The following is a 22279-nucleotide window of genomic DNA, read 5'->3' on the forward strand; positions in this document are numbered from 1 at the left end:
GGGGTCATCCCCGACTGTGGGCTGGTGACATCATGAGCCTACATATTAGCCCCGCCCACATTAAACCCAGCCAGGAAAGAGGTGAAAATCTTTCTAACAGTCTAAATCCAGAATTCAGTCACATGTAGATCTCAGTGTTTTCACATGTTTACAGCGGCCAGATTCCAACATTTTTAGCGTGTTTAGATACAAACTTTGGATTTCACTTTACAGAGTCTTCAATCATCATAACAGAGATGTGAGACAGAAAACAGACTTTGTCTCTTCTCTGGCACAGAGCCAGGCAGCTGCCCTGGTCATAAGGTCAACATAAGGGGCGGGGCTAAAAGTGAGTGACTTCATCCATTCAGATTGTAGCATTTTATGAAATTTGACAGGATCGTGTTTTTCCTGAGTGGGCGTGGCTTCAGCTCATTCAACAGACACGCCCACACCATCCTGGAGCAGAATTCACTGCCTCATTTTTCATGATTTTGAAGCTCAATTTTAGAAACTATGAGATGTTTTATCGACTGAAATTTGACCTGGAGGTTCATAACACAGTGAGCTGTCATACAACAAACCTAAATACAGATTTATTTTCACTTTACAGGGTCTTTAACACCTCATACCACAGGAAACTCTGAAAAAATCTTCTCTAAAATCATCAGATAATCAGGCTAAAATGGTCATGGCTGTCTTCTAAAGGCAGAAACGTCTGCTGTTTCTGTTCAGACCTCCCTGCAGAGAGGGACTGATCACCGGCTGACTCTCTTTAGGTTTAATAGAGTCCAATCAGGCAGCCCAGCTCCAGCTGTTCAATCAGCCGCCTGCAGAACTGCCAGAGAACCTGAAGATCATTCAGAGAGCTTCAGAGGAAAACAGACCAATAGAAATATGACGCTACAGCTGAAAACCAAAGCTCGGCTCTTTGACCTGCACTGCTCCGTGAGTCTGACTGACTGGGACATGGACAAGGAGCTGAAACTGGCGACGACCTCTGACCAGTTCTTCCACGGTAGCTGAGTTTCTCTTCTCTATAGCAGTGTACTCAACCCTGCTCAACCAAAGAGCCTCAACCTTTGCAAGAGCCACAATCTAAGTGGTGAAAAGTGGCAAAATCAGCTTGAAGAAGCAATGAAAATAAGTTAACCCTTTACCTACTGAGTCTAAAAATGTTGATTTGGACATATTTAGTTATTATGGCTGTAAAATAGTCAGGAAATGCCCTAAGTCTGAGAGCTTTGGTCTCTTTTCCCAGGAGAACTTGAACTTGAACTTGACTTTTCAACATCTGGTTAATGATTATTGCACTTTATATGGAATTTTCAGCAGTTTGAAAGAAGAAAAACACAAAAACAGATTTGTTTTTCATGGCTTTTATGAGAAGAAATGTTGTTATTGCTCATGAAGTTTTGATTTGACATTTGAAATGTGAACCTATACATGTTTAGAACAATCAGCAGTCATTTTTGGAGTCTAGGACTCTGGGTGTGCAAAACAGTGCAAAAGATAACTATATACATAGGAGACAGTTAGTGCAAATAAAGGTGGAAAAATGCATTCTCAGCATTCTCAGTAACATGTTGTTATTGCACATGACAGACACGCACAAATGCCACTATCTAACGCTATTTTTAGAAAACTAAACACCACTCTGGCTCGCTCTCCTTTTACTCTCTTCCTTCACTCTCCTTTCTCACTCGTCTTCTGCCAAAGCTGACGTTTTCAAGGTGCTGTTCAACATTACTGTAATATATATACCACACATCACATATTGGCGGAAAGCACAGATTCTCAGCTCTCTGTCAGCGTTGGAATTTTTTAGATTGAGCAAACTTTGGAGGAGTTACAGTGTTGAGAATCTGTGTAGCGGTCTCGGGATACTTCTGGTGTTTTGCTATGAATGCCCACGTCATATGGTTGTGAGTACCGTAATGAACCATATATGTGTGCATGCCCACAATTCTCAGCTTTCCAACGCTGTTGGAGTTTTTCTGATCGGACAAACTTTGACTGAGTTAGGGTAAAAGTACTCCGGACAGATAAAACACAGCGCCGGGGCTGGCTCAGTAGGTAAAGGGTTAAAGGGTCAAAAAGCAACAAAAATGGGTGAAAATGGGAGGGAAAGGGTCAGAAAGTAGCAAGAATGGGTGAGAAGTGACAAAAAATTAGTTACAGGTAGCAAAAAAAGGTCCAAAAGGGGCAAAAACATGGCAAAAAAAAGTGAAAAGTGAATTCAAGTGGACAAAAGGCAGTCAAGAGTGGACAAAATGGGCAAAAAAACAGAAACCAATTGTATTTAATGACAAAAGGTAGCTTAAATGGGTGAAAAGTGGTGAAAAATGGTGAAAAGGGGCAAAAAGAAGTGGCAAAAATGGGCAAAAAGAAGGGAAATATTGTATTTAATGACAAAAGGTAAGTGAAGTGGGTGAAAATGGGGAGAAAAACTGTGGAAAAGGGCAAAAATGGGATTAAAGTAGTAAAAAAAAGGGGTAAAAAGTAGAAAAAAGGAGTATTTAATGGCAAAAGGAAGCTTAAATGGGCAAAAAATAAAAAAAGGGCAAATATTGGAAAAAGTGGCAAAAATGGGCAAAGAAGTAGGAAACTGCGGTATTAAATGGCAAAAGGAAGTTTAAATGGCTTAAAATTGGCAAGAAATGGTGAAAAGGGGCAAAAAAGTTTCCCTTTTTTAAGGTTTTCTGGGGGAATAATATTTAAAATGAAGACATAAAAGAGCCACATGTTGAATATCACTGCTCTATAGGATAGCTCTATGCACACAAAACTACATCTACAGCTCCATTTAAGCTCTGATTATCATTAACCGTTAAAACCTGTGAATGAGTGCTTGATTTTTTATTCAGAGTGAGTCACCGACTCGTTTCTCAGAATCAAATGTGCAGCTGATCTTTGTGTAATTTCCATTTATACTTTAATCTCCAACAGACGACAAACTGAACGATCAGTACGTGGTCCAGAGGCCGTCTGCCAGAGCTTCACGAAGGAAAGATGAATTCATTTGGTACGATAAGACTTCAGGTGAGATAAGAGCTTTTAGACCTGTCGTCTGCACCGACGCAGAGGACCGGGTTGGCTTCTTTTTCATTTTATGGCTCAGTCAACACTCCAGATGCCCATACATGTGCAGAAATACTGAAAAGTTTGTTTCCTTTAAGGTCTGCCATGATGCTTCTGTCCCGCAGACACCTTTGTGAAGCCCAACCTGTGGCTGCTGGTGAATCCTAACATCGCCTGTCCCATCCAGTACAGAGGAGATCCAGCAGACCTGCAGACTCTGTGTGAACCCTCTGAGGAAATCCAGACATCTGTACTGGACCCTGCAGAGACCCAGCATCAGCTGACAACGGAGCATCAGGTGTTTAACTCCCATGATGCACCTCTACACTCTGCATCCTCCTCCACTGACTACATGGTAGAGTATTGACTTCACCACTGATCCATTCTGCAGAGCGATGCACTTTTAGTTTATGACACCTTTAAAGCTTTTTCCACGTCTTTAACCTCCAGAGACCTGAGCTCTGGTGGGTAATGCACTTTTAGTTTTTCTCACTCATTTGGCACAAGAAGGACCAGAGAAGTTTTAAACCTTTTAAATCCCATAAAAGTATCCTAAAATTTCTAAAAATTTTCCTTAAATGTTTCACTGAAACTTTATCATAAAGCTTAAATATTCCAATCACAATTTCCCTCAAAATTCAATGGAAATTCATGCAATCTTAAAAGAAATCCAAGTAATTCCTCATAAAGTTTCTTATCAAAAACCCAAAAATGTAGAAATACATTCCCAAAAATACATGAAAAATAGGGAAAATTCCCCTAACCTTTGAAACACGTTTCCTAAACATTTCAAAGGAAACATCACCCCGAAATATCAAATAAAGTTCACCAAAATTTATAAATAACAAAATCAAATTTCCACAAAAATAGTTTCAACACAAATTTTCCCCCAAAATTACAAAATACAATCTCAAATTTCCATGAAAGTGCTGTAATATTAAAAAAAAGATTTAAAAAAATAAATAAATAAATAAAAATCCCCAGAAAATCCATACAAATTTCCCAAATTCCCATGAAATTACAAAAAAAAAAAAAAAAAAAAAAAAATCAAATCTCTCCCAAAATGTCAAAATGAAACTTTTAGAAAATACACAATCAAATCCACCAAATTTCCATGAAAATACTCTGGAATTTCACAGCAAATCCTCCAAAAGAAATCTCTAAAATTTCCAGGATAATTCCTGCACAATTCACTGCAAATTCTAAACTTAGCCGAAATTATTACCATGTTGTCAGAAAAGCATAAATGTAATGTCCTCACATGTCCATGCAGGGTCAGAGGTTAAGGGTTAAGGCTGTTTTTAGAGCATATTTGGTTTCTCTTGTGCACACTCTCACATGTAGTTAATCAGATAATCAGCTTTTAAATAATTCCCCTTTTCTCTGATCTAAACATGCAGCTGGGACGATCATACGTGCAGTAATGCATCGCACTAGATCAGACTGATCTGTTACATGCAAATGCATTCAGTAATTCTCTAAAATTCAGAAATATTCAGAGGAAAAGGTTGCAGAGACTGAAGTTCTTTGTGCCCCTTTAATTTGTTATAGGACAGTGGTTCTCAACCTTGTGAGACGGTGACAGGGGGTCTCCAGATTCCCTAAAAAATATATATATATATTTTTTGTAAATTCCACTGTTGCCCCTTTAGAAAAATTTAGCCAAATTTGAGCCCATTTTCATCATTTTTCCCACCAATTTTAACCCATTTTTGCCAGTTAAAAATGTATTTTTGCCATTTTAAACTCTTTCCACCACTTTTTCTGCCTGTTTTTGCCACTTCTAAATCAATTCTTGCAACTTAAGCCTAAAGTTGTCGCTGTTTACACATCATTTCCAATATTAACCCCATTTTACCACTTTTTACACCCAATTTTTCCCATTTTAACCACATTTCACATCTAATTTTGCCAGTTTGACCCATTTCTGCCAATATCTGCCTACTTTTTCCTTCTCAGTTAACACTTTTTCCAGTTTATATCAATTTTTCTTCCAATTTCACCAAATTTCTGCCAATTTTTGCCCTTTTAAAGCCTTTTCAGCTTTTAACTCCCCTTTACTGCTATTTATGCCCATTTTTGCCTTTTTTAGTTTGTTTTTTATTTTAATCTCATTTTTTCCACTTCTAACCCATGTCTCTTACTTTTAAAATTCAATTTCACCTCCCTTGTCACTATTTTTGCCATTATTAACCAATTTTTGCAATATCTAACCCATTTTAAGTTTTTTTTTTTTTTTTTTGACAAAGAGATTTACATTTTTAAGAAGGCTACATACCACTATACTACACAAATGATTTAAAGAAGAGATTTGTTTCATTGATAAGAGTGGTTATTTTTCAGGTTAATTATAAAGTACAGATATCACAGCTTAGCTTTACAATGGACCAGGATTTTGCTGACCCCCACGGGCCCCTCCCCCAGAAAGCTCTCCCATTATCCCCCTTATGGACGGCCTTGTCTGCACTTTTCTAGAATGGGCATGGCTGTGTTCAACCACCTTCAGGTCCACTGGGGTCTCCTGGTCTCTGGCTCCGTTATTTTGAGGGTCACGGGCTGGAAAGGTTGAGAAGCCCTGTTCTAGGGTATAGTTAGAGAAGAATCTAGAATAAACATTGCCTGAGTTCCCAACATAAATGATCTTCTCCACCATGTAAAGGAATCTGATCACATGCTCTTACGTGTTCACCTGGTAGAAATGAGCAGTCTTGTTTATGTTGCAGCCTTGTAAACAGGTCTGAGGATGCAAATGTGAAGGCAAAGCCTGCAGACGGAGAATCCCTGGTAAGGATGGAGAATAATGAGGGCTCTCAGAGATGCTGATGGAGGCGGATTATTTAAAAAAGTCTGGAAATGTGAATAGGCCTTTTAAAAGTACTGTAGGGCGTACTCACATAACACCATCCGGACTCTGCCTAAGCATGCTTACTCCTCTGACCTCTGACCTCAGGCTAATTAATGCTCCAGACCAATCAGCTCACTGAAATCCTCTAAACCAGTCCGTAACACTAACAGGTGAGCCAATCAGTGCGCTCTGAGGAGCCTCCAGTTCCTCAGTTATATCATCATTAATGCTATTTAACATGTAGAATAAAAAGCCGATTTCTCCTCACAGCTAATTTGGCTGAAAAGACGGAGCAGTGCTTTAGCATAAAGGTGCAGTCACTCATGGAGTCCAACATATCAGGGAATAAAAGAAATCTATCATGTAAAGATAATTTATTCAGAAAATCGCATTGCTCCTGATGTGCACAGAAAGGTTTCTAGGTTTAGTGTTTTATTTTTAGTTGGTCATCAGCTACATTAGATCTCAGGTGACAGTAATGTAACTAGTAACCTTGTGAGTAACTAAGTAACATTAGATTTTAAAGAAGTAACTAGTAATGAATTACTTTTATTAGAAACTACCCCAACACTGGTCATAACTCTGTCTACATGCATGCATTGTTTGCTGCCGTGTGATTGGCTGATTAAAGAGTAGTTAAATTTGGTGTTCCTAATAAAATGGTTGGTGAGTTAATGCAATGTGTTTCATTGGTTAATAAAAGTTAAAATTGGATTCAAAGCAGACTTGAGCTCTATAAAAGCACATGTTGGTAAAAATGTTCTCACCATCCTCTATTAGATCACCCATGACGACGTCTCCTGTCGACCAATCAAGAACAGACGCAAAGGAAAGAGCACGAAGACGAGGGTAAGGTTGTTTCTGACTCGTCCTCCTTCCTCAGGAGAATTTCTAAAGTCCTTCCAAAGTCTTTAAACCTCAGTTATACCGTCTGAGTGATGGAGATTGTAAAGAGCATAAAGTTGGAGCATTATTACAGAAATTTATTTTTCCATGTTTTCTCTTTAAAGTCGATAAGTTTTAATAAGAAAATGTTATTAATGCCTAATGTGCACCAATAAGCATACAGTAATATTTGGGTGAATTAGTGTCATATTCAGTCAGTTTTAGGCGTACAGGGAGCTGAGGTTAAAGGGGCTCTATGCAAGATTTAGAAAAATATCAGTGTAGCGACACCACTGGCCATTAGGCGAGCTACAACAACATCGTGTTGTTCGTCCACGACGGCGCGCTCCTTGCTCATGAACGAGCCTCCGGTTTATCAGCTGATACACACGCAGACCAAGGTGATTTACCAGCATCATGTCTACAGAGGAGGTAAGTGTCATAACACTTTAAAGTTCCACCAACTAAAAATGAAAATGAATAAAGTATATCTGAACCTCTAGTGCAGACACAGCACAAAATTAAATATTGGTTCATATGAGGCGATTAAAAAAGGACGATATTTTCACAACCATTTCTATGAATGAACAACTTCACTACTTAGTGCAGCATTGACCAATTTTATTGTCTTTTTATGTGTGTAATGTGTAAAGTGTATTGAATGGGATGCATTTTAGAGCAGAAGCAGCAGGGCTAACATTGCTTAGCTCTGATAATGGAGCCTCCACCGCAGATATCAGATAGCTGACATTATGTGTTGAAGATATTTTACCAACTAAGTATCAAAAATAAACTCAGTAAGTTGAGTCCAGTGCCAGGAAGCAAGAAAAAGATGCAATGTTATCCAGAAAACACTAAATGAGCAACATGATATTCTGGTTGTTTGGATAGCATCTTCATCAGCAAGCTAACGTGATGTAGCATATGGTTTATACAACATAAAACACTACATTGTATTTCATGGTCCGGAGTGATGCCTTACCTTTTCAACAGAAAGACGGCCATCTCTGGATCGGTATTTATCCCGAGCGCCGAGCGAAGCTCCCTCCATGTCTCTAATGCTCCACCGACATTTATCCTCTATTTCCCCCTGCGTCGGTCACACTCTCTTTTAGCCTGACAGGCTTCAGCAGATAAAACTATCTTAGTTTTTTTATGTTTTCGCTGAGTTTGTGTGGGTGTTTGGGCTGAGCTAGCCGGTCGTTTACTCGTGGAAGCAGCCTTCTCCATTCAACACGCCGTTGTCAGGTATAAACAGAGCGAGGGGGTGCACGCATTACGTAGTACCCGACGCACTTCTGTTGAGATTTTGCGGAAAATTTGGCCCGAATTCCTCACAGAGAAACGACTCCACAGGCTGACAAAGGCAAACAAGGAAGACATAAAGAGCCTCATTCTTCACATCAGGATAAAGTGCGCACCATTATATACTCAAAAGTGGGAAGTTTTAAAGCAACAATCTGACATAGAGCCCCTTTAAAGCTCAACATGTCCACATGTGTGTCATTCAGCCGCCACGGTCAGGTTCAACAGCATCCCTTTTGTCTGGGCCTTGTCAGCCCTGGTGGTGCTCTGAGGGCCCCTGGGACATGCACAGCAGGATAGGGCCTCATGGCATCCCTACTACCTGCTGGGATGCCACCTTAAGCTGTTTGTATTTGCACATCCAACCCTTACTTTGTCATAAAGGTTGGACTTTATTCTTTTAACAGACTATTGTCCTTTTCTGGTAATATCCAGAGCATGACTGGCGGCTTACTCGCCATATCTACTGGCCTTACTTTAAGCTCAGTTTAGTTCAGTTTCATAAACTATCAAAGAAATCTGAACAGATCACTCCTGATGAAGTAAACAAGCATTTTTGGATGGTTTAAGTCTGTGCCTTTCTCTAGTTTTGGCCACATTTTAATCAGGACTGCTGCCTGTTTTGTTATAAAAATCTAATCTCATGGATCGAGTGTTTATAGCAGGAGTTTTACCTCCAAGCTAATCCTGCTTGTCTGCTCAGGATAAATAAAACGGTGAACGATGAATGTTTGGGTTGATGATCTGTGTGTGATTTCAGGACACTAAGAACCTGAAGCCGGGGTGTTGGCCTCGCCCACCTGTGAACTACTGCATCCTCATTGCGCTGGCGCTGAAGAGCAGCCACACGGGGAGCCTCAAAGTCCAGCAGATTTACAACTTCACCAGGTCAGACCAACGCTCTGATCAGTTTCTGGTCAGAAACATGAAGAATCACTGCTGCAGTTAGGCTGATGTGTTTAGTGAAGTCATCAGCCTGGGATACTGACATGTTGTCATGTCTGCTCTGTAGATATGTTGCTTATTGGTTTAAAATCCACTTTTCTCCCACTTCTACCTTACCCTCGGTAGAGAGCACTTCCCCTTCTTCCAGACGGCTCCTGACGGCTGGAAGAACACCATCAGACACAATCTCTGCTTCAACAACAGCTTCAGGAAAACCTGCAACCAGTTGTGCAGGGATGGAAAGAGGAAGTCCTGCTTCTGGCACCTGACCCTGGATGGTCACCGGCGTCTGAGGGACGAGATCCGAACATTAACGGGAGAATCGTTTAAACAGCTGGAGATGAGCATGTCCCGCCCAGGTGAGACTAAATCCACCCCTGAGACCCTGTTTACACCATCATTAACATCCATGCTGGGTAATCGGACACAGAGCGGTCATCCTTAATGCGAGGTGTGGAAGGATGCAATGTGTCCTGAGCAAGGCTGCCCATAAGGGGGGTAAAGGGGAGAGCTTTAGTGGGGGGGCCCTTCATTTATCCATGCTGTAGTGCAGTAAACCCTTTATCAGACTGTAAACCCCTTTAATAAGACCTTTTTATCAGTAATATCAACAACGGATGGACGCACTGGACTATTGGAGTCATGTTAGACACCATAGATGTTCACAAATGTCAGGATGCCAGAAAATAAAGTAGAAGAACATGGGACGACTTTGTTGGATTTATAGTGAATAATTAAATAAATGTGAAAGGAAACAAAAAAATTGGATAAATGTGGCAGAAATGGGCTCAAAGGGACAAAAAAAAAGACAAAATTGGCAAGAACCGGGCAGAAAATGGCGAAAAGCAGAAAAAGTAGGCAAAGTAGTTGAAGAAATTGGCAAAAAAAAAAGGTGTAAAAAAATCAGTTAAAAATGTGACAGAAATGGGTGAAAAGGGGCAGAAATTGGATAAAAGTGTCAAATTCTTAATATGGGCAAAGAATCTGTAAAAAAAAACTGGCAAAAGGCAGCTGAAGTAGGCAAAATTTGCAGAAATGGGCAAAAAACTCAGCTAAAAAAGTGCCAGAAATGGAGGGAAAGGCCCAGAAATTGGATACAAGTGTCAAATTCTTTTTAAAAAGTGAGAAATGTGGGTGTAAAGTGGCAAAAATGGGCAAAAAAGCAGCAAACATGGCAATAATAGACAAAGAATGGCAAAATATGGCAAAATGTGGCATAAGTTGACAAAAGGTGCAATACGATGTTACAGAAATGGGCATAAAGGGAAAAAAATATTAATATGGGCAAAGAATCTGTTAAAAAAAGTGGTAGAAAAAGGGTGTGAACGGGCAAAAATGTGATAAAAGTGTCAACTGCAAAATGGTGGACAAAACTGGGCAAAAAGTAGCAAAAATAGGCAAAAAGTGAAAAAAGAGGCAAAAGGCAGCTGAAGTAGGCAAAAGTTGCAGAAATGGGCAAAGAAATCAGTTTAAAAAGTCACAGAAATGGTTGAAAAGTGCAGAAATTGGATAAAAGTGTCAAAAAAGTTTTTTAAAAAGTGGGAAATGTGGGTTTAAAATGGCAAAAAAATGGGCAAAAAAGCAGCAAACGTGGTACTAATGGACAAAGAGTTGCAAAAAATGGCAAAATGTGGCATAAGTAGACAAAGTGCCGCTGGTTCTCCCTCCGTCTCCTCCAGAAAGAGAGGAGAAAATGTCCTTTTCACACTTGGGTGTGAAGTGCTGCCATGGCTACTGGGGACGTAAGTCCCTCAGTGATCAGGATTTCCCTCCAAACTACAAATGGGATTCTAAAATGTCATGTGGTCCCAGTTTTTGGGCTGATCCTGATACTGGAGAAGTATCGTTACTGCTCAGTGTGAACACGCATGCTGCGGTGCAGACAACTCAGTATCTGATTACCCAGCATGCATGGTAAAGTAAAACGTTAACGGGCTCCGAGTTTTTCTAAACGGCTTCAACATCCCTCCTTCACTCTTCAGACTGACGGCGATTTAATCGGTTAATGCTGTGTAGATTTAAAAAGATCTTGTAGATTTTAGACACTGAGGACTTGATTTTCACCAAAGTGCTGCTTGACCACAATAAAAACCCATTAAATCAACTCTGAAGTGTGTTAATGAACGTGTGTTTTTTCTTTCAGATATTATTCGGAGTTTATTTTCAGCGTGACTGCAGCTTTAGAGGCTCTCAAAGACATAAAATTAATAAAACTATAGAAGAAGGTTTTTGTTCTGTTTATCTGCTGCTTTACTTTATTCATGCATTTTTTGCTTTTGATTATTGTAAACTGTGTACATCTAAAGACCACATTTCTGTTTGCTTATAACCACAAAATAAATGCATGGTGTCTGCATGTGATGGAGTCTAAGTCTTTCCACATCCAGTCTTATAATCCCCCTTCATCCTATAGTTCGAGGAAGACTTTGGTTTGGTAAACTCATTGTGGACTGTGGACCCGCTGTGGTCATGGGGACTAGAATAAACGTGTATGATCAGGATTCTTAGTCACCTACCCTCTCCACAAGGTCCCTGATATTCTCATGTAGTGATAGTTGGCTCTTTCGTGTCCTGTATGATGAGTCGGGCTTCAACTTTCACTTTTGGCTTCAGCACGCACACAAGGTGGTTTCAAACCTTTAACGATTCTAAAACTGAGGGAGACCAGAGACGAAGGGACAGTTTAAACCAGTTTTCATCCTCTAATCTTCTGAGGGCACAAAGTAGATCAGTGATTCCCAGATCAGTGGGGGCAGGACCACTGGGGGGTCGAGATACACCACGGGGGGCAGGTTACGTTCAAAAAGTTGAAAGAAATTTTTATTACTGCTCAAAAGTTTGGGATCACTGGCAAATTTCTTTGTTTTGCAAGGAAAATTAATTTGAGTTTGTTGCTTTGCTTTTCCATTTGCTTCTCCACATGTCAAAGACACATGTAACCCATGTTTTTAAAAGTTCTCTACAAATAAAGTTCTTCTTATTATGAAGAACTGACAGCTGGAATTCCTCTGCACGGCTGTAACTGCTGCAAAAGGTGTTTTTTTCTATGAAGTTAAATTTTAAAGAAAATTTTTCATTAAAATCATTATTTCTAACTCTGACAATGTCAGCATGTCCATTTCATTTGCTGTATGTCCTATTCAAAAACAAGGACAAAATTCCAAGTGATCCAAAACCTTTGAGCAGTACTGTACATTATATATATATATATATATATATATATATACTTAACACAAAAAATAAGTAAGTTTGTGTTTGGTAGATTATTTCTTCGTTGTAACGATGCTTCTTGGCAATAAGTCTTACACTGTTGGAAAGCCTGTTTGTTACCCTTTTAAATGGTGCCACATTTGTAAGGAGCATGCATTTGTGGGATGAGCAGCAGAGCTGAGTATGTGGGTTGCGTTCATGAAACATTTGTCAAATCTTCTCTGCCAATGCCAAACAGCTTTTTCTATCTATCTATCTATAATTATATACAGTGCTTAACAAATGTATTAGACCACCCTAACCCTAACCAAAGTCAGGTTTATGCCACAGCTGTCCTAAATTAACAGCATTGGTAATTACCAGAATCATTTTTGATGTTTCTGCAATGGTTAATACACCAATATGTAGAAGCTCTTTAACCCAAATGATATTTTTAATGCTAAAATAGAATTATTATTGTTATCCATGAATTTTCAAATTTACTGATTTACCAAAAAAAAAAAGGAAAAAATAGTAAAGCACATTAATATTTCTTGATTAATGTGTCAAATTATAGTTATTTACTGTCATTCCTGAACAGAAAAATGAGTTTTAGTGGTTGAATGTTATGCTTGATTCATTTCTGACTACTCAGAGAAGCCCAGTGAGCCGGCTTAAATTTGGGTGAATTCAGTTTGAAATCCCTCATTCCTGTTCAAAATGGTAAAACATGGAGAGCTGACTGAAAATGAAAGAGTCCGCATTAAAGCACTTCATGATGCTGGATGGTCTCTGAGACAGAGATGACAGCTGGTCTAATACATTTGTTAAGCGCTGTATGTGTGTACCCACAATGTAATTCAATGTAAAAAGAGGCCCAATTTATCCAAACGTCATCAAGAATAACATGAAAGAGGTTGAGTAATTTTCCAGTGGTTTTTCAAGGAAAAACAATTTAATTATTTAAATATTATAATTTCATCTTGATACAGTCAGTAGATGCAGAGTAGAAGAGAGTACCTGGGCATCATTTTGACTCTGTTTCGGAGTATTTTGATGCTACTTGGCCCTGTGAGATCCTCTTTGACAGTGAAACTTGAACGCACCTGTAACAGAAGGACAGGTGCCCCACAGCTGAAAGGCCTTACAGTGGTCGTTTTTCATCAGAGAAATTCTGATCCTGGTCCCGGCTGGAGAGCTCAGTGGTTTATTTTGGTGTTATGGGAGATTGGAGGAGTTAACGCCAGAGCACCTGTCCCTGATGTAAGTCTCTTTGGATGAAAGTGTCAGCCAAATGACAGTGTGACAGTGCAGATCAGGGGTGTCAAACTCAAGGCCCAGGGGCCAAATCCGGCCCATGGTACAGTTATACCCGGCCCACGAGATCCCATCATATTCTTATTCTTATTATAACTGGCCCTGAAATATGAGGATGGTGGATTTCCTCCAGGATAAAAATGTGAACTAAACCTTGATGATATCAAATATCCTTAAGTCATAAAAATGTGAAAACATAAATAGTAAAAATGATTAGTTAAAAATTAATGTGGGGAAATAAATTAATTTGTGTTTTCATTTCATATTTTCAATTTTGTACAGCACAATCATGACTTCAATCTATTATTTGGACTGTTATTTCATATTTGTACCATTTTGAATTGATTATTTTGACTTTATCTCCTATTTTGACATTTTCAATTTATAATTTTGACTTTTTATCTCATATTTCAACTTTGTCAATTTATCATTTTCACTTTTCATTTCAAATTTTGAACTTTCCATTTATTATTTTGACTTTATTTAATATTTTGACCTTTTAGGTGTACCATTTTCAATTTAACACCATATTTTTGCCTTTAAAACATGATTGCAACTTTATTTTTTTATATATTTGCCTTTTTAAAGCAATGTCTTAACATCTAATTTCATGTTTTGACCCTTTGAACTAATAAGTCTGACTTTTTATCTCAGATTTTGAGCCTTATCTTATCATTTTGACTTTTTAAATCTCAAAATCTTTTATCATAATTGTTCATTTCTCCCCCCATTATTACTGGGGAAAAATGAGGTTGACAGTTTGGTTTAATGTGGACCCTGTTAGGCCCTCAGGTTAGACCTTAATTCAGAATCCGGCCCCTGCTGTAAATCCTCCAGTCTGACCATCTAAAGCAGCTGTGAATGCACACATGACGGCGTCTGGATCATTCTGGGACTTCCTCACAGATGAAGGATGGACCTACAGACCCAACACCATCATGTTTGATCCCAGCTGAAAGGTGGAAACGAGCGTTGGTGTTTGGCAGAGAGGTCACGCCCCCTGCTCTGTGGCTTCTGGGTGTGATGGGAGAAAATTCACCCCTGAAGTTAAGAATGTGATGACTGAGCTATCATACGTGTTATCAGGAAACGTGATTATTTTTAGTGGGGATGCTGAGAAAGCATCCACACTCGCCCACACTCACGTCGGCCATTTTGTTTATTATTATTCTTCTTCCACACCGGCTATCTCCTCCTTCATACTTTGTCATATCGATACCGTTTCAACTTTTAAAAAATTCTGTTTCTTCATCATTCAACTGCTACGACTTTTCTCATTTCTAACTTTTATAATTTTTTAAATATTTAACTTTGTTTATCAATGTTAAACAGATGGCAAAATTTCACAAATCTGCACTTTCTTCAACTCCACATAACTTTGGCACTCCTCCGGCTGTTTTTACTATTTTACTATCATACTCTTCAGCTTCACCCATTTAAGTTACCTGTTGTCATTAAATACCACTTGTTTCAGTTTTTTTTTTTTTTTTTTGCCGCTTCTTTTTGCCACTATATCCTATTTTTGCCCTTTTTCTCCACCTTTCACCCATTTTAGCTACCTTTTGCTACTAAACACCACTTGTTTCAGATTTGTTGCCGATTTTTGCCACTCTTGACTGCTTTTTGCCCATTTTAGTCACTTTTCACTAATTTTTGCTATTTTTGGACTATTTAATAGATAGATTTTATTTCAGACTTACGGTCCATACACACAAACACAAGACACCTATAACTTATTTTTGTCACTTCTCACCCATTTTTTTCTTCTTCTGACCCCTATTCTGCTTTTCTTCCCCATTCTGGGCCCTTTTCACCCATTTTTGTTGCTTTTTGACCATTTTTGACACCTTTAACTTATTGTTGTTGTTAGTTGCTAGTTTTAGCTATTATCATGCTATTTCCAGCTGTTTTCATGCTATTGTCATCTATTTTTAGGCTTTTTTTCATCTACTTTTATGCTATTTTCATAGATTTTTATGCTATTATCATCTGCTTTTATGCTATTTTCAGCTATTTTTATGCTATTTTGCATCTATTTTTAGGCTACTTTCTGCTATTTATAAGCTATTTTTAGATATTTTATGCTGTTTTCAGTCGATTTTATGCTATTTTCATCTACTTTTATGCTATTTTCAGCTACTTTTATGCTATTTTAATCTACTTTTATGCTATTTCCATCTACTTTTATGCTATTTTCAGCTTTTTTTTCTTCTTTTTGCTATTTTTGTCTATTTTTAGGCTACTTTCAGTAATTCTTAAGCTATTTTCAGATATTTTTAGGCTACTTTCAGATATTTTGTGCTATTTTCAACTATTTTTGTGCTTTTGGCTATTTTCAGCAGTTCTTCCATTATTCAGCTCTCAACATCCTAAACCTGTTTTCATTGGTTTATTTCAGGTTTAGTTATCAGAAGCAGTGCCTGAAACAGATCAGTGCTAATCTGCCCTGGTGTGACTCTGAATGCTGCAGGTGGACTTGCCTGCTCTCTGCTGTAAAGTATACTGTGTTCTTGATGTTGGTAGGTAAATCTGCCTCATTAACAGTCAAATGCTGAGTGTTGTAGGGCTGATGGGGAGCTGATGGTTGATTTAAGTGAGCCTGCTAGTCAAATGACTGTAGAGTGATGCTGGGAGGAGGTTTATTAAAGCGCATCAGTGTCTGCTGCTGCACAAACCTGAGCACCAGAGACGCCATCGGGACCTTCACGAGCGGTAAGAATAACCTCAGAAACACAGCCGGGACTCAGGAGTGTTCAGGAGTAGAGAGCTTTATTTTAGGGCTGTCACAAGATCACAACTTTAATCACAATAAATATCAGGATTTCTGTAGTTAATTGTGATTAATCACATCCAATTAACCAGATTTAAAAATGGCCCTTTTTTGCAGCCAAAACTATGTTAGTGTCATTTTGGATTTTTCTGCCGTCTGAACCTAAATGACTTCCTGTTTGGATACAGAGCTGCTTTTTAAGGGAGACTGAAGATTTTAACACGAATTTAACCACAGAAGAAGAGTTTGTGATGGACCGTAGAGGAAATGTGAGGTCAGATGTCTGTCTTCTCTGAGTTTTAGAGTAAAATGAGACATGAAGAGGCAGTGGAGGATTTGACATCTCTGTGGCTGCAGGAGGACGCTGGCATGGCCTAACCAAAGCGCTAAAAAATCCAAGATTAATCGCCATTAAAAAAAAAAATCAGAGCACTGAAATTAGAGTTGAATCTCGACAGCCCTGCTTTATTTATGCAAACACATCAATGTAAAGCAGCGGTGTCAAACTAAGCCAGGATTCTGAATGTAGGTCTAACCTGAGGGCCAAACAGGGTCCACATTTAACCAAACTGTCAACCTCATTTTCATCAGTTATAAATTATGGAGGGAAAAATAATGAGTAATAATGATGAATGATTTTGAGATTTAAAAAGTCAAAATGATAAGTTAAGCCTCAAAATCTGAGATAAAAAGTCAAACCTATTAGTTCAAAAGGTCCAAACACATCATTAGATGTTAAAGTAATGCTTTTAAAAGGCAGACATACAAAAAAATGTCACAATCATGTTTTTAAGGCCAAAATATGGCTTTAAATTGAAAAAGGTGCACCTGATAAGTCAAAATATGAACTAATGGTCGAAATAATATATCGACAAGTTCAAAATATTCGGTAGAAAGTCGAAATAATCAAATTAAAAGTTCCAAATTTGACATAAAAGAGAAAATAATAAATTAAAAAAGTCAAAATATGAGTTAAAAAAGTAAAAATTAAAAATTGAAAAAGCCCTAATATTAGATAGTCTAAAATAAAAGTAAATATATAAAAAATAAAGTGGCAATCATGTTTTTAAGGCAAAAATATGGCTTTAAATTGAAAATGGTGCACCTAAAAGGTCAAAATAGTAAATAGAAAGGGTCAAAATATTAAACAGAGTTGAAATAATAATTAGAAAAATTCAAAATTTGAGAAAAAAAGTGAAAATGATAAATTGACAGTCAAAATTTGAGATAAAAAGTCAAAATTATAAATTGAAAAATCTCAAAATAGTAGATAAAGTCAAAATAATCTATTTAAAAATGGTCAAAATATGAAATACAAGTCCAAATAATAGACTGAAGTCATGATTGTAAAATGAAAAATTGAAAATATGAAATGAAAACACAAATTTATTTTCCCACATTTTTATCTAGTTATTTTTACTCTTTATTTTTGTCACATTTTTATAACCTAAGGATATTTGATATCATCAAGGTTAAGTTTACATTTTTATCCTGGGGTGGTATTTAATGACAAAAGGGCGCTTAAATGGATGAAAAGTGCCAAAAAAAATGGTTAAAAAAAAAAAAAAATGGGATAAAAGTGGCAAAAAGAAGTTGTAGAATGGCCAAAAAATTTGAAAAAGGGGTATTTAATGGCATTATAACTGAATAAGAGGGAAAGGCAGATGTTTAAGGACATTTGAAAACCAAAATATATTAATGTTAAAAATGTTTAAAGATTAGTTATAAATCTTTGAAATGATGTTTAATTTTTTTTCAGTTTGAATCCTTTTTTGTGGGTGAGGGTCACCTGTGATCAGACATGGACGTTAACATGGACACTCATCTGATAGCAGGCTTAGTTTTAGCAGACCAGCTGCTTGAATAAACAGAATAATTCCTCCTCCTGCACCGCCAGGTCACAGAGCGTGTTAGCTCAAAGGGGAGATAGTTGTGCATTAATAATATTCACATTTGTGTTTGACATTTATGTTTGAAACTTTTGGCTCAGGTGTTGCTGCCATCAGATTCAGAATGAGCTAATATTTTCATGAAATGGTAAAATGTCTCATTTTTAACATCTGATATGTCGTTTCTGTTCTGTTATGAGTAAAATATGAGATTTGACATTACAGTGTCCCAACTTTTTTGGACTCGGAGTCGTATCTAGTTCATTGTTTTGATAGGCTAGACACCAGTCTGCTGCAGCCATTAGTAAAGACTCATCAGCTGATCGGTCAGCATGCTTCCTTCTGTTCAACAGATCTTTGATGATGATGAAGACCAGCCTCTTCCTCCTCCTCTTCAGCAGTGGTGCGTCTGGACTGGGAACAGTGGTGTGGAGAAGCTTCCACTACATTGAAAAATACTACAACTGGTCAGAGGCTCAGAGCTACTGCAGGAGGTGGGGATGACCGTCGTTCAGTCAGAGCTGGTTATTATGGGATGGTTTTTTAATTTAATTATTTATAGGGAGATAAACAGAAAAGAAGTGTTCAGATAATGTTTTAACAAAAAGTACAGTGTGGATTAAGAAGAGAAAGAGGAAGCTTTATTTAACATACTGGTATAAAGAAAGCGCTCTTCAAACTGCTGCCCCTTTTCTATCCACATTTATGTCACACTTCAATGTTTCAGATCATCAAACGAATGTCAATAATAGTCAGAGAAGAAGAAATTCAAGAACAGATGAGAAACAACATACATAGCTGGCATCTATCAGTCTGAAAGGGTTACAACGACATGTCTAAGGCTAATAATCATGCTGAGAGCCATTACCCACAAACGGGGAAAATTGTGAACAGTGGTGAACCTTCCCAGGAGTGGCCGGCCTACCAACATGACTCCAAGAGAACATGGACGACTCATCCAGGAGGTTTCGGAAGAACCCAGAACAACATCTAAAGATCCCCAAAGGCAGAGGAGAGAATGTTGGTGAAGCTGGGGATGTTGGAGCCTTTTCTCCTCCATTTTTGCCAAATGGTAGGCCATAGTTGGCAACTTTTGAAAAGTGGGTGGAACTGGTGAGGAGCTTTCCAACATAGACAGTCAAGCGGAGCATTAGCTGTGTTCAGAGACAGACAACGAGAAACAGCGTTGGATCTGCAGCGTTGAGCAGTTCTTCAACTTTGAAAAGGAAGAGGTAGAACTCAAGCAGTATTCGTTAAAAGACGCCGCAAGATGACTCCGATATAATGGCACAGTAACACAACACGTCACTAAAGACATGAGCCCAGAGTTGTTGAAAAGCCAGGATTTAAAAATCTCATAAACACACTTATCCCAGAATATCAGATTTGCCTGGGTGCAAACATTTAGCTGAAAACTCCCTGCCAGAGTCATACAGGTCAGAGAGAAGACGGCCCAGCAGCGGACTAATGCGATCCACTTCTCCACAACTATGGAGACTAAACTCAGCCTAACAGCTCAAAACACTGACAACGAGGGGTTAAAATGTTCCCACCTCCATACAAGCCTTTTCCCTCCCATGATCACACAGGAGAGTTTATTGAATAAGGTCTAAAGACGCAGCCGTGTTAGGAACTTACTAGAGACTGGTTCACCATTCATCAGCACAGATAACGGACTAAAGTAATCACAGCTGTGAGCCTGAATGGTGGACCAGACTGCAGGGTTAGTCTAATTGATGGACTAGACTGCAGGGTTTTAGCCTGAATGGAGGACCAGACTGCAGGGTTTTAGCCTGAATGGAGGACCAGACTGCAGGGTTTTAGCCTGAATGGTGGACTAGACTGCAGGGTTAGTCTAATTGATGGACTAGACTGCAGGGTTAGTCTAATTGATGGACTAGACTGCAGGGTTTTAGCCTGAATGGAGGACCAGACTGCAGGGTTTTAGCCTGAATGGAGGACTAGACTGCAGGGTTTTAGCCTGAATGGAGGACCAGACTGCAGGGTTTTAGCCTGAATGGTGGACTAGACTGCAGGGTTAGTCTAATTGATGGACTAGACTGCAGGGTTAGTCTAATTGATGGACTAGACTGCAGGGTTAGTCTAATTGATGGACTAGACTGCAGGGTTTTAGCCTGAATGGAGGACCAGACTGCAGGGTTTTAGCCTGAATGGAGGACTAGACTGCAGGGTTTTAGCCTGAATGGTGGACTAGACTGCAGGGTTTTAGCCTGAATGGAGGACTAGACCTCAGGGTTTTAGCCTGAATGGAGGACTAGACCTCAGGGTTTTAGCCTGAATGGAGGACCAGACTGCAGGGGTTTAGCCTGAATGGAGGACTAGACTGCAGGGTTTTAGCCTGAATGGTGGACTAGACTGCAGGGTTTTAGCCTGAATGGAGGACTAGACCTCAGGGTTTTAGCCTGAATGGAGGACTAGACTGCAGGGTTTTAGCCTGAATGGTGGACTAGACTGCAGGGTTTTAGCCTGAATGGTGGACTAGACTGCAGGGTTAGTCTAATTGATGGACTAGACTGCAGGGTTAGTCTAATTGATGGACTAGACTGCAGGGTTAGTCTAATTGATGGACTAGACTGCAGGGTTTTAGCCTGAATGGAGGACCAGACTGCAGGGTTTTAGCCTGAATGGAGGACTAGACTGCAGGGTTTTAGCCTGAATGGAGGACCAGACTGCAGGGTTTTAGCCTGAATGGTGGACTAGACTGCAGGGTTAGTCTAATTGATGGACTAGACTGCAGGGTTAGTCTAATTGATGGACTAGACTGCAGGGTTAGTCTAATTGATGGACTAGACTGCAGGGTTTTAGCCTGAATGGAGGACCAGACTGCAGGGTTTTAGCCTGAATGGAGGACCAGACTGCAGGGTTTTAGCCTGAATGGAGACTAGACTGCAGGGTTAGTCTAATTGATGGACTAGACTGCAGGGTTTTAGCCTGAATTGATGGACTAGACCTCAGGGTTTTAGCCTGAATGGAGGACTACACTGCAGGGTTTTAGCCTGAATGGAGGACTAGACTGCAGGGTTTTAGCCTGAATGGAGGACTAGACTGCAGGGTTTTAGCCTGAATGGAGGACTAGACCTCAGGGTTTTAGCCTGAATGGAGGACTAGACTGCAGGGTTTTAGCCTGAATGGTGGACTAGACTGCAGGGTTTTAGCCTGAATGGTGGACTAGACTGCAGGGTTAGTCTAATTGATGGACTAGACTGCAGGGTTAGTCTAATTGATGGACTAGACTGCAGGGTTAGTCTAATTGATGGACTAGACTGCAGGGTTTTAGCCTGAATGGAGGACCAGACTGCAGGGTTTTAGCCTGAATGGAGGACTAGACTGCAGGGTTTTAGCCTGAATGGAGGACTAGACTGCAGGGTTTTAGCCTGAATGGTGGACTAGACTGCAGGGTTAGTCCTGAATTGATGGACTAGACTGCAGGGTTAGTCTAATTGATGGACTAGACTGCAGGGTTTAGCCTGAATTGATGGACTAGACTGCAGGGTTTTAGCCTGAATGGAGGACCAGACTGCAGGGTTTTAGCCTGAATGGAGGACTAGACTGCAGGGTTTTAGCCTGAATGGAGGACTAGACTGCAGGGTTTTAGCCTGAATGGTGGACTAGACTGCAGGGTTTTAGCCTGAATGGAGGACTAGACCTCAGGGTTTTAGCCTGAATGGAGGACTAGACTGCAGAGTGTTAGCCTGAATGGACGACTAGACTGCAGGGTTTTAGCCTGAATGGTGGACCAGACTGCAGGGGTTTGGCCTGAATGGAGGACTAGACCTCAGGGTTTTGGGCTTCATGTAGGACTGGTGAGTTCTGTGTAGGTCTTCTTCTCCTAATGAGGGAAATAATCATTTTATAATCAGCAATAGTAAACAAAGCACAGAATACAGATACACTGTAAATTACTGAGTATTTCACTTTTTATGTGTTTTTGATTTATTAGTAAAAGTTTGAATGAAGTCCTTTTTAAAATAAAACTTCTACATGTGACTTTATTTTGATTTTTACTCTTTTTGCAAACAATTTTATTAAAAATCCAGTGGAACAGTTTATTTT

The 22279-nt window shown here is 39.2% G+C and overlaps 1 protein-coding gene across 1 annotated transcript; it reads left to right on the plus strand.

Annotated features, from left to right (window-relative positions):
• The first annotated feature begins 778 nt into the window (after positions 1–778).
• foxr1 (forkhead box R1) lies at positions 779–11396 on the plus strand. The gene is made up of 7 exons (XM_041790804.1): positions 779–997; positions 2929–3021; positions 3186–3415; positions 6686–6754; positions 8856–8983; positions 9167–9399; positions 11184–11396. Exons 1-7 carry the CDS (start codon positions 877–879, stop codon positions 11210–11212), a joined length of 903 nt encoding a protein of 300 aa, XP_041646738.1. The 5' UTR covers positions 779–876; the 3' UTR covers positions 11213–11396.
• The last annotated feature ends 10883 nt before the right edge of the window (positions 11397–22279 follow it).

The sequence above is a fragment of the Cheilinus undulatus genome, linkage group 1 (genome assembly GCF_018320785.1).
Source record: "Cheilinus undulatus linkage group 1, ASM1832078v1, whole genome shotgun sequence".
In the NCBI taxonomy this organism is placed as follows: domain Eukaryota; kingdom Metazoa; phylum Chordata; class Actinopteri; order Labriformes; family Labridae; genus Cheilinus; species Cheilinus undulatus.

Coding starts and splice junctions, on each gene's coding strand:
- foxr1 (XM_041790804.1), top strand. CDS start 877: ATGACGCTACAGCTGAAAACCAAAGCTCGGCTCTTTGACCTGCACTGC. Junction 6,755..8,855: donor GAAAGAGCACGAAGACGAGG/GTAAGGTTGTTT, acceptor GTGTGATTTCAG/GACACTAAGAACCTGAAGCC. Junction 9,400..11,183: donor GATGAGCATGTCCCGCCCAG/GTGAGACTAAAT, acceptor TTTTTCTTTCAG/ATATTATTCGGAGTTTATTT.